This window comes from Podarcis filfolensis, assembly GCF_964270895.1.
Source record: "Podarcis filfolensis genome assembly, chromosome: 8".
NCBI lineage: Eukaryota > Metazoa > Chordata > Lepidosauria > Squamata > Lacertidae > Podarcis > Podarcis filfolensis.
Genome location: NC_139611.1, coordinates 2,210,554 through 2,225,046, shown reverse-complemented (window position 1 = coordinate 2,225,046; position 14,493 = coordinate 2,210,554). Strand labels below are relative to the sequence as shown.

At 42.8% G+C, this 14,493-nt stretch overlaps 1 protein-coding gene across 7 annotated transcripts in view; it reads right to left on the bottom strand.

Annotated features, from left to right (window-relative positions):
• The window catches only part of FAM178B (family with sequence similarity 178 member B), a 175,894-nt gene that overhangs the window by 35,048 nt on the left and 126,353 nt on the right, over positions 1-14,493 (bottom strand). For 5 of the 7 annotated variants that reach the window (XR_014551799.1, XM_083629330.1, XM_083629331.1 and 2 more), the window contains one exon: positions 8,560-8,691. Coding sequence is in view for 6 of the 7 variants with exons in the window: in XM_083629330.1 (XP_083485456.1) it covers positions 8,560-8,691 (132 nt within the window). In the remaining variant the exon portion in view is untranslated. Of the gene's footprint in view, positions 1-8,080; positions 8,219-8,559; positions 8,692-14,493 lie in introns of those variants that run through there. The other 2 variants (XM_083629332.1, XM_083629333.1) reach the window with 2 other exon arrangements.

Below are 14,493 nucleotides of genomic sequence, written 5' to 3'. Positions count from 1 at the left end.
TCTATGTGACTTTTTTCTATTTTGTAAACTTATGTTTTTGTAAAATCTCAATAAATATCTTTTAAAAAATAAAAATAAAACAGAGTTCCCTGAAGTTAGCGAACACCTGGCCTTTGTTAAAATCCTAATTTCTAGTAGGTAACAGGCTTAATAAACTCTAAAGGCTAATAGAATCCTCATTATGACAGATGAAGAATGGGGTGGGGAATTTAGTGGAGGCTGCCCCACTGACCTTGGCCTGCGCTCATCCAGCCCCCCCAACCTGCCTCTTTACTTACAACAGTCCAAGGGACGGCCCTGCCTGCCTCTCAGCTTCCTCCTCCTCCATCTCAATGTTGCCTTTGTAGAACTCAACAAGGAAGTGGATGAGGACAAAACTAGAATTACTGATTTAAGTGATTGAATGAATTCCAGAAAATACCCAGGCAGAAAAAGCCCCAGTGATTTTCTGGGGAATAGCAACTTCCTATAATCAAATAATAACATTAAAGGAAGTGTTTACTTCCCTGTTTCAGTTCAATGCTTGCAACTACTGAACCTCAACTCCCACAATTAACTTTTTGGAAAGGCTGGAGGAAGCCCATTTATTGATAATTTAGGACAGGCATGTCCAACAGATAGATTGCAGCGCCCCCAGTGATTTCCTCCTCCCCCTTCCTCAAAAGGGGGGACACACACCACTGTGGCTCCCTAAAAAAAGCTCAACAACTTTGCCTTTTCCAACATAGCTCAACAACTCTAAAAAAAGCTCAAGAACTCTGGACCATCCAACGACAATGGGTAGATCAGTGCCAGTTTTTTTTCATACTGTGAGTAGATCACAGTCTATTGGGAGTTAGACATCTCTGATTTAGGAGAACAAAACCAACACAGGGAAGCAATTCTCCTCCCTAAACGTGATTGATCTATTGTGGTTTGTTTCTTTTTTGCTGACCTCCTTTACTGAGTTAGACAAGACGAAATCAGCAGCATAGGCTAATGTGTAGCAGACAGGAGATGAAACTTGAGAAATTGTAACAGGCTTCTGGAAAATCTGCACCATAATAAAATACATAAACTGCCAGAGGTTGGATAAGGAGTTTGCACTGCAAACGCCGTCACAATTTGACCACTGGCCTCTGCTACGTGGAGCCACAAAACACTCCTCTTCTGACGATGCCTAGTATGTAAGGGAATTCCAATTTTCATTTGAATCCATCAGCACATAAAATAGAAGTGTTAGAAAGCAATCAGGCCGCCTCCTCTTACCTCTGCCTCTTTGTATGCATGCAAATGCTAGACCATTAAGAGGAACCCTTTGAGCTGTCTGGATCTTAGAAAGCCTAATGTCATTACTTGTTAATGGAATCTTTCTTCCTTGCCTTTCTAACTTGAGCCCCCATGGAGAATGCTAAGGAGCTTGCTATTCCATTTCCCATTACTGTTACTATTTGGGGAACATGTGAAAAGGGGAGGGGGGAGAGAGGAGGGACCACATATGAGCAAATGTTTGTGCTTGTCCTAAATCAAAGAGCAAGAACTCTGAGCTAAAAGATTAAGTATGCTGCACTAGTGGAACCCATGTTCTGCAAGAATAACAATAGCTGAATTCTGTGATCAGTGTTTTTGCACGTCTTTTCCTATGCTTAAATTGTCCTGTTCCTGCATATGCTGCCTCTGACTGCTGGAAATCTTATTCAGCAAGATCTTTTGGAGTCTGATACAGTGGTACCTCAGGTTAAGAACTTAATTTGTTCTGGAGGTCTGTTCTTAACCTGAAACTGTTCTTAACCTGAAGCAGCACTTTAGCTAATGGGGCCTCCTGTTGCCGCTGCGCCACTGCTGCACAATTTCTGTTCTCATCCTGAAGCAAAGTTCTTAACCCGAGGTAATATTTCTGGGTTAGCGGAGTCTGTAACCTGAAGCGTATGTAACCTGAAGTGTAAGAAACCCGAGGTACCACCCGAGGTACCACTGTATTTCAACAGTCTCATGGCAGAAGTTCCAGCTGGTTATGAAACATTTTCCTTGCTTACCATTTCCTAATAATAATAATAATAATAATAATAATAATAATAGTAATAATATAGCACTGCAACTCAACTCTCTGAAGCTGGATATCTGTAATCCAAGCCCTTGCTGAAATTCAAATATTCATTGGAGACAAACTCTGATCTGCCCTCTTGCAAACTGATACTTAAAATTGACAACGGTCTTGTCATCAAGCCATTTTCTCAGCAAAAGGAGCTCCAGTATTAGCTCCAGAAAAGATTGTCCTCAAGTTGTTTGGGTGTGCTGGGTCCTTCGCCGCAACCCAGGGGAACACACCCCACACCTTTCCTTTCTGACCTGCAATAGATGGGTTCCTTGCACACAGCCGTCTGCATGCGCTCCTATTGCTTTCAACGTATGTCAGAGCTGCTGCGGAGGCTGGATAAAGTGATGAGCTTCCCAGAGCTGGAAAACAGCCCCTGAGCCCAGGGAACAGCTCTTCCTTTCCAGCTGTTTCTCCCATTACTTCCCCTCCTCCAACCTTGCATCCAGGGCCAAGTCCCTGATCAACGCTGATCCTGCACAGATGAGGGCCAAAGAGAAGTGCACCAGAACTACCAGGCTAGGACTATGTGAAAGATAACATGTGCTCTATTGCAGCCTTCACCAACTTGGTGCCCTCCAGATATTTTGAAATATTACTCCCATCAGCCCCAGCCAACACATGCTGACTGAGGTTGGTGGGAATTGTATGTAAAACATCTGGAGTTGGGTGAAGGCTGCTCTATTGAAATCTGCTGCGAGTGCACTTTTAGGGAGGAAAGGCAGGGTATAAATCCCACTGATAAATATATGCATAAATAGGCAAAGCAAAAATTATGTGCTCAGATCAATCAAATTCTGCAGTTTACATAAATTATGCATATTTGCACGGTATCTCTGAGGTTGCATAATTCTGATCTTAAAACTGTTTTGTGCAATTGATTTTGGCTCTGCTAGTCATGGGGAGAGGAGGGAGGGAAATGGAGGGCACCCCTCCCCAATGAATATAAGAAACAAAGATATTCAACTGCTGCAAGGAACTGGGACAACACATGTGGATGATCCCATTTTATCCTAATAGTGCTAATATCTGTGATCTGTAATACCAAGATCATATCCCCACCACAAATTTAAAGCTCTCTTATAGCTTCCCCAATGAATACTGAGAACTGTAGTTTCTTAAGGGTGCTGGGAAATATTAGAAGAGCTCCTCACAGAGCTACAGTTCCCAACACCCTTTTAAAACTGCAGCTCCCAGGATTCTTTGGGGGAAGCCATGCCTGTTAAAAGAGGGCTTTGCTTGTATGGGGGTGGAGGAGACCTTGGAGCTGATTAACCTTGACCTTCCTGGTCTAAGCCCAACAGGTTAGCTTATTGCTGAAACTCCATTTTTGACCAGCACAATTATAACCTGTTGGACATCCTAATGTGAATGTGAGGCACATGGCATTTGTACGGAGAGCAGGCACTTGAAGCTTCTACTACTCTGATTCTTCAGTTGGCATTGAAGAGTCTCGCTGTGTGCAGGCCGGCTGGAAAGCATTAACAGGGAGAGAGGAAAGAGGGAGTCCTTTGTGCATATGCTCAGGTTTGCCTAGCTGTGCTGGAGACACATCTGCCACTCATCTCCCACTGAAACCCTCTGGATAGTGCCCTGTCTGCCTGCTGCATACTTGGCCATGGAACTGCTGACTTTTCTATGTGAGGTTATGGAATAACTTACACATGAGAAAAGATTTGCCTGCTGACGACACTCTCTAGGTCCAGGGATCTTTGTACAGACAAAAACCTCTAATTTCTTGTTTCAGTATATAAGTGACAGGAGCTGCAGAAGAAACGAGATTGTTTTCCACTTGAGATCAGTTAATACCCTTGGCTAGAATGTCCCTTTTTATTTCTGTTGCCCTCTGCTTTGGTGAGCCAAGCAGTGAGGAGAAAGGAGAGGCTGTGGTAAGTTTCCAGCCTTTGATACAACAACAGAGAAAAGCAAGGGGTTTCTTGGACTACTGTAACACACTCTATGTAGAGCTGCCCTTGGAGACAGCCTGAAGCTGCAGTTAGTGCAAAATTCAGTCCCCAGGCTCTTGTAGGGATTAGTCTGTTGGGATCTTCTAGCACTCTCCTGAAGCAGCTCCACCAGCTGCCTATCAATAGCAGCTGGTTTTGCTGCCCCGGTTTCCCAATGCCAGGCATCAGTGAGGGAGAGGGAGAGGGCAGCAGGGAGCTTGGCACAGTGAGGTGGCATGAGCATCAAAACAGGTGTACCGCTGAGCTTGCTCCGGAAGTGATGTATGGCATCGGAAAGCAGGTCATCGATGCAGCCATCCAACGTTGGCTGCTACTACTGTCAATATGCTACTGGGCCACGTTATTGGTGCTGAGTAATACATTACAAAGCCCAACACAACTTGGGACCTAAATATTTGAAGGCGTGTCTCCTCCCGCAGCAGCTTGCTCACCTACTAAGATACCCGGGGTGGCAGGGGGTGGGTGTTCCACAGCCAGCTGAGATCTGTTCCACAGCAACATGGCAAAGCACCTGCTCCATGGCGCCGTCCCTCTTCTCTCCAGCTGGAGACTTTTTTATTTGCACAGCCGTGTGGGAGTCATAAAGCCATGGCAGAGGCTTGTAATACTGCAGGTGCCCCCTGACCTTGGCTGACCAGCACTCTGTGCCTTACAATGTATTAGAATGTATTGACCTTATATGGTGATGGGTGTAGTAAAAGCCTGACCGGATGAGGTAACGTGAGACATTGGCAAACAGCCATGCGGGCAGAGGAGAACAGAGGAGAATAAAATTGGGGGAGAGCGGACGAGGGAGCTGCTCTTACCATCCTGAAAATATAGCTAGCTCTCTGTGTCTTTTTTCTATGCTGTGCACCATCTTATGACGGCTGGACTTCCGTCACACCCGGGTTCTGGGTGTTAATATATAGGCCAGGTATAAGGTGAGACTGTTATTTCTCTACTGGATGCTGTTTTGATTGTTACTGCTTTTTCCTTTATTATCAAATGTTGTTGTTATGGTTTTAGATTCCTTTATTGCAGGGTGGGCTAAAAAAATCTGAATAAATGAACAAAATAAGGGAAAATTAGGATAAATAACTTATTCAAGAACAAAGTGAACACTTACTGTCCAAGTCAGTGAAGTGGAGGGGCAAGAGTATGGAACAAGGACCTGGGAGACCAGGGTTCAAATCCCCATTTGGCCATGAAGCTCCCTGGGTGACCTTGGGCCAGTCACTGCCTCTCAGCCTAGCCTAACTCACAGGGTTGTTGTGGGAATTAATTGAAGAGAAGGAGAACCATATACAGCAGCTTGAGGATCCTGGAGAAATAGGTGGGATATAAATGCAATTAAAAGTAATAATAATACGAAGTCATTATGAGATTGGATTTGGCACCATTTAGTCATGCGCGAAATGTTAGGCTCAAATCCAGCTCAAGGCTTGGTAGGTGGTTGCACCCAAGCGTGCGCCTGTCCGTGCGGCAGCGCAAGGCAGTCCCTCTTCCCAAGCACATTCTCCCTCCCTCCCTTTGCCTGCTTATCTCTCTGCTTTTGCTCCGGCAGCCCAACACTTTGCCCTCCTTTCCCTTCAACCTCAGCCTGCAATTAAAAGCCATGCACCAAAGAGCTGTTCTGTACTCTCTTGTTCCCCGGCTTCCCTTTGCAAACAAGCCCCAGTGGCTGGCAATAAAGAGGCGCTTTTTCTTACTCCTCCAGTTCCTCCTCTCCCCCTTTGATGCCTCCTGCCAGAGGCCCCGGCTCCAAGGCCACGTGGACCTCACTTCAAACTTCTGATGCTGGCGAGAAATAAAGAGATCCTTTGTAGGCCTGTAAAAACAAACCCCTTAACAGCAAACCTCTCGCAGCTGGATATATCTTCCCCCTAGAACGCCCTGGCCCTTCTCTTCAACCCTGATGAAACATCTGATAGAAAAATGATGTAGCACCAGCTAATGGGGTTAGGCAAAAACTTTGGAGGCTTTATAAGACTGAGCTGAAATGGGAGGGAGGATGCAGAGTATGGAGGGGTTAACAGCAACAACAACAACATCCACTCCACACAAAACTGATTCCCATATGCTCGCATCCATGGCAGTGAATTTTCAGGAAGGCCAGTGAAACGGGATTAAAAATGTTCATCCATCAATGTGAATGCAGGAAGTATGGTACCCCACTGCTCTGGCTCCATGACATCAGCACCTAGTAAAATCTAACCGACCGACTATGTGATCATGCGGATGTGTTCTCTCACAGACTGGGGGCCCCTCCCAAATTCCCGTTCATTGTACATTCATGATTATTTGTGCTCGTGACAGTATGCAACTCTAGTTTAAACACTGTTTGTGCCTGCAAAAGTTTCTGGGTGCAAATACTACTTAATTTTCAGTCAGTGTGTATACTGTAGCTTCCGGCTGATATCCTGTACATTTCATAGCGCAGATGTTCTGGGGCAGAGGTGGCGACTGTCCCACTTCTGTTGCGCTATAGCTCAAAACTGTCCCTCCAAGCAGCAATGGGGAAGCATCTCAGGACAACTAATACAGAAGAATGATGTGTGGACAGTCTAGTATAAATCCACTACTGATGCAGCAATGTATTGCACCACAGAGTGTCAATGAGATGTTGCTGAATGAACCCGCAAACAAAACAAAACATGAGGGAGTTGGGACCACTTCAGGAGGAAGCTGTTTTGTCATTTCCCCTTCAAAATATTTGCAGCTGGAATTCGCCATGTCCCAATTATTTTGTGAAGTGCTATTATTTTATATCTACAAGGCGAGAAAAGATGCTTCTCCATAGAATAAAATTAATGAAATAGCTGACAATTTCCCACCCTTTCATATGATCAAAATGTTCCACCTCACTGTACAGGTACGTCATCAAGAAAAGTCTGGCTTTGTGCATACTGCATCCAGTAATTCAAGAAGAATGTCGACAAATTGCAAAATATTCCGAAAACACCTCATAAAAGCATCTAGAATAAACATTGGAAGTTGCTGCCTTTGTCCATCTAGCCCAGTATTCTCTGATGGGCAGCAGCTCCCCAGAAACTCTGGCAGAGAGAGGGAGGGAGAGAGAGAGGTCTTTTCTGTCACCTTCTAACTGGAGATGCCAGGCTGGACCTCAGACGCTCTGAGATCTACAGCTGAGCTATGGTTCCTCTGCAAGGAAGGCATGACATGGGTTGGATAAGTTTCATCTAGAGCAAGTGCCAGGTGCTAGGTCTGGCCAGAGGGATAGATCCTGATTTCCCATCCTCCCCCACCCGTACATCAAATGTGAAGAGTTGGTGACCCCACTCACCTGTCAATCATGCCATGTCACAATGACATCAGGTGACACAGCACTTGGAAGCCCCTAAAATCAGTACTGCCCTGAGGTCTTCCAGTCTCCTTCCATCATGTGTTGGGACTGTTCTGATACAGTCTCAGTTCAACAGTGAGACTCAGCAGGCCTGGGCATCACCCCACAGGAACTGAGAATGTGACTTTGGAACAACTCCCCCAAATAATCTGCAGTGATGAGCAAAGGCTGTTCCACAGCAAGCAAGCATGTTCACGTGGAAATGTGTCCCTGAAGGTTAAATGCTTGAAAACCAGTTAGCTAGCTAAAATTTGTTTCCAGCTGGATTTTTACAAATGGAAAGAGATGAGCAGTAATGTCACTTAGACATGGAGCGCAGGACAGTAGCTCTAAACTGCCAGGAGGCAGTTGAGGGCAAGAGATAAAACCACCTAAAGAATAATGCATCAGTGCGGCAAACCGACAAGAAAAGGATGTGAGATTTATTAGGGGGCGCAAGGTGGTTTTCTAGGCAGCCCCACCCAGCTTTGTTGGAGGGGCAGTTGGGTCTGCAGCACCTTCGGACTCCTCATTCTGCTGCAAAGAGGGAAGGGTCTCCATAGGCCCTTCCAAAGGTTATTCATCCCATCTCCACAAGGCGGAAGAGGCATCTGCAGGGTACCTTCTTTATGGAAGCCCCCCCCCCCCGCCCATTCAGATGTTCCACTGGATCCTGTTTTAAGTCTCCAAATTTACTAAATCAAGTTCTATTCGGAGATTGCAGCCACTTCACATCAACAAAAGTCCGTCCGTTTTGTCAGTCTGGACTCTGCACACTCCAGCGGACCATGTTTTCTGCTTGTTGATTCCCTGCCGCTGCTGCTGCTCTGCCCCACTGCACAACCTTCTGCACTGACAAAGGCCAATAAGTGCAATTCACACCACACATTTAAAACCACTATGATACCGCCTGAAACACACAAGTTTCCCCTAAAGAATTCTGGGAGCTGTCATTGGTTAAAGGTGTGGAGACCCTTATTCCCCTCACAGAGCTACAATTTCCATAGTTCCCTGGTAAGAGGGGTTGACTGTTAAAGCACCCTGGGAATGGGGTCTCCTGACAACTTTCAGCACCCCTAACAAACCAGAGTTCTTTGGCGGAAGCCACGATGCTTTAAAGTGGCTTCATAGTGCTTTAAATGCAAGGAACGAAGGCGGTCGAAGCCTTCCTCACCCCCCTTTGCTTTTCTCACCTCCAGGTCAAGTTCAGCGAGCGCCTCCTGCTGGTTTTTCCCGGGCTGCACCTGAAGCCTCTGATCTTGCTGTAGGCCCTGCTTCAAAAGGGCAGGCTTCATGAGGGGCAGGAGATGGACCAGCTGTTGCAACTGTGGGAGAAGAGAGGCACTCAGAGTTAGTGGCTGACATGAGCACCATGGGAATTGGTGCTCTAAAGCGATCAACTGGGACACCCCCTACACCCCCCAATTAGTGGTCAACAAATCTGTCAGGGTCAGGTTCTCTCAGTTTCTTATTTCTCCAGTCTTAAGCTCAATTCCACTACATTTCTGCAAGTGCGTGCATTGTATATAGAGACAGAGAGAGAGAGAGAGAGAGAGAGAGAGAGAGAGAGAGAGAGTATTCATGAAAATTCATCAACATTTTAGTGTGGATTTCTTCTAATAAACACATTTTTGCATGCAGTTTGGCCTGAGGCACATATTTTTTGCAAACAATTTCTCCAAATGCATTTGTATGTCGTATTTTCACTAACATTGTCTGTTATTCACTCTGTACACCAGTTCAGTGGCTTTATGCTGCAAAGTAGTTTGTACATTTGCTTAATAAATAGCTAAAATAATCACACCTGCTCTTTTACGCATACTTCCCCCTACTATAAGCATCTTTGTACAGTGGTACCTCGGGTTAAGTACTTAATTCGTTCTGGAGGTCCGTTCTTAATCTGAAACTGTTCTTAACCTGAAGCACCACTTTAGCTAATGGGGCCTCCTGCTGCTGCCGCTCCGCTGGAGCACAATTTCTGTTCTCATCCTGAAGCAAAATTCTTAATCTGAGGTAATATTTCTGGGTTAGCGGAGTCTGTAACCTGAAGCCTATGTAACCTGAAGCGCCTGTAACCTGAAGTGTATGTAACCCGAGGTACCACTGTACATATTATTTGCATACAAATGTTTATAAATGTGAATTTCATGTATTGTGAAATTCCCGTATTATTTTCAGAAAGTGTGAACTAAGAATCCAAAGGGCAATTTCTCCCCCATTGCTGCAGCCAACCTCTTCCCACTTCTGCCTTTCAGAAGGAGCCGAGCCCCATGGCAACATGGGAAGGGGGGCGGCTGCTTTGTCCCGGCAACACCTGGCGCCAAGAGCAGCTGTGTGCTTTGCTGCAACCTAATAATAGAGGCAGGGCCAGACCCTTCAGTTCCATGGGCTGCAGCCGACAGCCCAGCCAAGAGGCCCGCGAAGATCGAAAGCCCACCGAGTCAGACGCACGCTGAGATCAACGGGGTGAAACACTATTCACTCTGGCACCATTCCCACAAACTGCAGATGTTTGGACTGTACCACTTCAGAATTGCAGGTGGGGACTCACATGAACTAAAGTGCTCCCAATATTGAAAGCAATGTGAACAAACAGATCTGCACACAGTCATAAGTCCAGGAGAGCACTCACAAGCCAGCCTTGCCCCCCACATTCATGTTTTCTGTGTATGGGGATTTTTATTTTTCCCCTGGCATGGCGGAGCATTCAACTATGTGACTCTTCAGCTGGCACCAGAAGTGGTACAACTCAGAAACAAGCACCCACTGCTGGCAACACAAGCCTTTGGCCCCATGTCCTCCTCCTTCCCGATTTACTGTCTAAGGACATTTCCTTGGATTCACCCCTTGATATCTTTCCTTTGCTGTCCCTCCTTTGAGATACTTTGCTGACAAAGGCAAGGATGAAGAGCCGCAAAGGTAGCAAGAGGTGAAGGCTGTGGAAGAGGAAGAAGGCTGTGGACTTCATGGAAAAGGTGAGTTGGGGGGGGACTGGAAGGAAAAGAGCGGGGGGGGCACCACGTAGGTGTTCTGGGAAGCCGTTCTCGGCTCTGCAGCTCTTCCACATGAGGGGGAGGCGCTATTACTGGCACTCCGTTTCTGGATTCCTCAGTGCACTTCCAGGCAGAATCTGGGTGTGGCGGGAGCAAGGGATGGGTGCCTTATTTTACAGGTTAAAGATATGTCAGGTCTTCCTTGATGACGACAGAACCGTAAGGAAAACTGACTCAAAGGAAGGGAAACTACCAATTGCGTTCTTTAATATGGTGTCCAACTTTGATTTGATTGACCTATGGCTTTTTAAGCACCCGTTAGAACGCCAATTCGCATTTTTCTTCTCTATTCACAATTCTTTTTCCAGAATAGATCACCTTTGGGCTTCAAAAGGACTCCAAAACCATGTTTTATCTTGCTTATGTATTTCTCTACCTACAACACCCAATAGAAAGGCTTCTGGTTTCTTTACAATGTATATTTCAACATTTTTAAAAAGTTCATTACAGTATATATCATTTCCCAGGATTACAAACCCACCACATATGGTAGAAGGTACCCTTTTTTTCTTTACATTTACAACACTGATTATTTAGTCTGTACATTTTTGCCAACTTCACTGGTTTATGTACCATCCATACATCATTTTCATTACATTTTCTTTAAGTGAACTGCAAGCTGTAAAATTTATTCATCTTTCCAAAGTTTTCCCCAATCCTCTAATTGTATATTATAACCAATGTTTTTGCTCAATGTATCATAACTGATTTAACTTCCTCATCTTTCACATGCCATTCTAAAAGTAGTTTACACATTTTTGACAATATTTTAATTTTAGAACTCAACAAATCTACTTCAAACCTGGATTTTGTAGATTCAAACCCATTATTTTTCTTATCTTCTTTAAATATTTCATTTATTTGATGATAATGCAACCAATCTTTCACTAAGCTTTTAATTTCTTCGTAAGATTTTAATTTCCACTGATTGTCTACTCATAGCTGTCAACTTTCAGATTTGAAAATAAGGGATCAGCAGCCTCACCTGTCCCGGGGACAGTCTACGGGATATCTAACAATCCGGGATAGCAGCAGGAAGCAGCGGGAAACGGCGCTGAAATAAGGGAATTTCCCGCAAAAAAAGGGAAGGTTGACAGCTATGTGTCTACTTCGATCACCAAATTTTCATAGGTGGCCCAATTTCCTTCCATATTTACACTTGTAGCCTCCAATGGCAATAACCACCATGGTGTTTTACATTTTAACAAACTCTTATATCTATTCCATACCTCGTATAATGATTTTTGAATTATATGGTTCAAAAAACCCTTGTTTACTTTTACTTTATCATAACATAAGATCTGTTATCATATCCTTCGAGATCTAATAGATCTGATTTCTTTAATAAAATCCAATCCCTGAGCCAGCACAGATAAGAGGCTTCGTAATACAATTTTAGGTTTGGCAAGGCGAAGCCACCTCTTTCTTTTACATCTGTAAGTAATTTAAATTTAATTCTTGGTTTCTTCCCTTGCCAGATATATCTTAAAATTACTTTTTGCCACTCTTTAAAATTGCTTTGTCCATTTATAATTGGGATTGACTGGAATAGAAAAAAAAATCTTTGGTAGCACATTCATTTTAATTACAGAAATTCTACCCCACAGGGATAGTTTTATTCTTCCCCATATTTCTAAATCTCTTCTGATGCCATTCCACACTGGTATGTAATTATCTTTAAACAAATTAATATTTTTAGATGTTAGCCATATTCCTAAATATTTTACCTTTTTAACCACCTCTATACCTTCTTGTTGCAATTTGTCTTTCAAATCCCGATTCATATTCTTTACAAGCATTTTTGTATTTATTTAATTTAAAACCTGCTACTTGCCCAAATTGTTCAATTATTTCAAGTGCTCTTTTAGCATTGCTTAAAGGTTCTTCCACTGTTTTAACAAGATCATCTGGAAAGGCCCTTAATTTGTATTCATTCCGACCGACTCGAATTCCCTTAATTTGCTCCTCATTTCTCATATTTCTTAACAGGACTTCCAGGACCATGATAAATAATAATGGAGACGACAGACAACCTTGTCTTGTGCCCTTTGTAATTTCCAAATTTTCAGTTAATACATTATTATTATTCATAATAAATAATATCATTGATGAGGATAAACACCTGACAAGCCCAAAAGAAAAAAGGAAAGCATTCGGAAAATTTTATAGGTTACTATATCACCGTGGTAAAGAGGAGTGTAAGAAAATGGAATCTTATTTGAGTAACTGTAACATACCACAAGTATCCAAAGAAAACCAGATAAGTTTGAATGCACCCATATCAATATTGGAAGTACAAATGGCAATACAGAGAATGAAGATGGGGACGCACTGGGACCAGATGGACTTACAGCAATTTATTACAGAAAGTTCCAGGATGCTCTTATCGAACCGCTTAAAGATACCATGAATAGAATATTGGAGACGGGAGTAATTCCTGTATCATGGAAGGATGCCTCTGTTACCCTGATCCCCAAGCAGGACAGTGATCTCTATGATTCTATGATTCTTTACTGAATTGCGACTATTACACTATTTGCCACAATTTTAGCTAATAGACAGTCCATAGAGACCAAGTTTTATACACACACACACACACACACACACATACATATATATAATTTTCATTTTTAAAAACAATATTCTTATACATTCACATCGTTTTCAATTTCTACACTTCTGGGATTACTTAGATCCCTCGGACTTCCCCCTGCCCCTCTGGTTTCCAATTTTCCCTAATTTTTTTGCATCTAATTACATTTTTCTAATCCATTTTATCTCCTTTTTTACCTTAATTCATATTACAGTACATTATAAGTATTACAACAATCCTGCTAACGTTTATATGTATACACAGTGGTCTCTATAAACATTTGCCACTCTTGACTGAATTTCTTGTCATCTTGGGGCCTGATCCTCACGGTCATCTTTGCCATTTTGGCATAGTCCATCATCTTGGTTATCCACTCTTTGGTCGAGACTTTCTCTTCCTTCCACTTCTGGGCAAGTAGCAGTCTTGCAGCTGTTGTTGCGTACATAGTCTTTTTAAATCTTTTGGTATTTCATCTCCTGTTAACCCTAGTAAAAAATCTTTTGGTTTTTTGGATAAACGTTATCTTAAACATTTTTTTCAATTCATTATATATCATTTCCCAGAAGTCTTTTATTATTTTACATGTCCACCAGATGTGGTAAAAAGTACCTTCTTTATCTTTACACTTCCAACATAAGTTGGAGGTGTTTTTATACATTTTTGGTAATCTTACTAGAGTCAAATACCAACAGTGCATCATTTTCATTTAGTTTTCTCTCAATGTACAACAAGCCATAAATTTCAAATCCTCTTTCCACAACTTCTCCCATAAGTTAAATTGTATATTATAACCCACATCTTTTGCCCAGTGTATATTACAGCTTTAACTTCTTCATCCTTAGTGTCCCACTCTAACAGTAGCTTATACATTCTTGATAATAGTTTCTCATTGTTCTCCAATAATTATTTTTTGAACCTTGAGAATTCCTTCCCAAAGCCCACTCCTTTGTTGCTCCTAAATATGTCACTTAATTGGTGATATTGTAACCAGTCCGTTAATAGGTGCCTTATATCTTGAATTTTTTTCAATTTCAATTGATTTTCCATTTCGGTTAACAGCTCTCTATAGATTGTCCATTCTCCTTTCATGTTAATTTTTTTAACAGATATTGCTTCAAGTGGGGAAAGCCATCATGACGTTTTATTCTCTAATAAATTTTAATATGTTTCCTGTACCATATAACTTGATTTCCTTATAATGTGGTTCAGGAACCCTTTGTGTACCTTCGTTTTCCCATATCCTAAGTATGCATGCCAACCAAATCTATGATCATGCCCTTCCAAGTCTAATACATCTGTATTTTTTAACATTATCCATTCCCGTAGCCAGCAGAGAAGGACACTTCATAATATAATTTCAAATGTGGTAGAGAGAACCCACCCCTTTCTTTAGCATCTGTTAGCAATTAAATTTAATTCTGGGCTTCTTCCCCTGCCAGATAAATTTAGAAATATCCTTTTGCCATTGCTTAAAGTGTTCT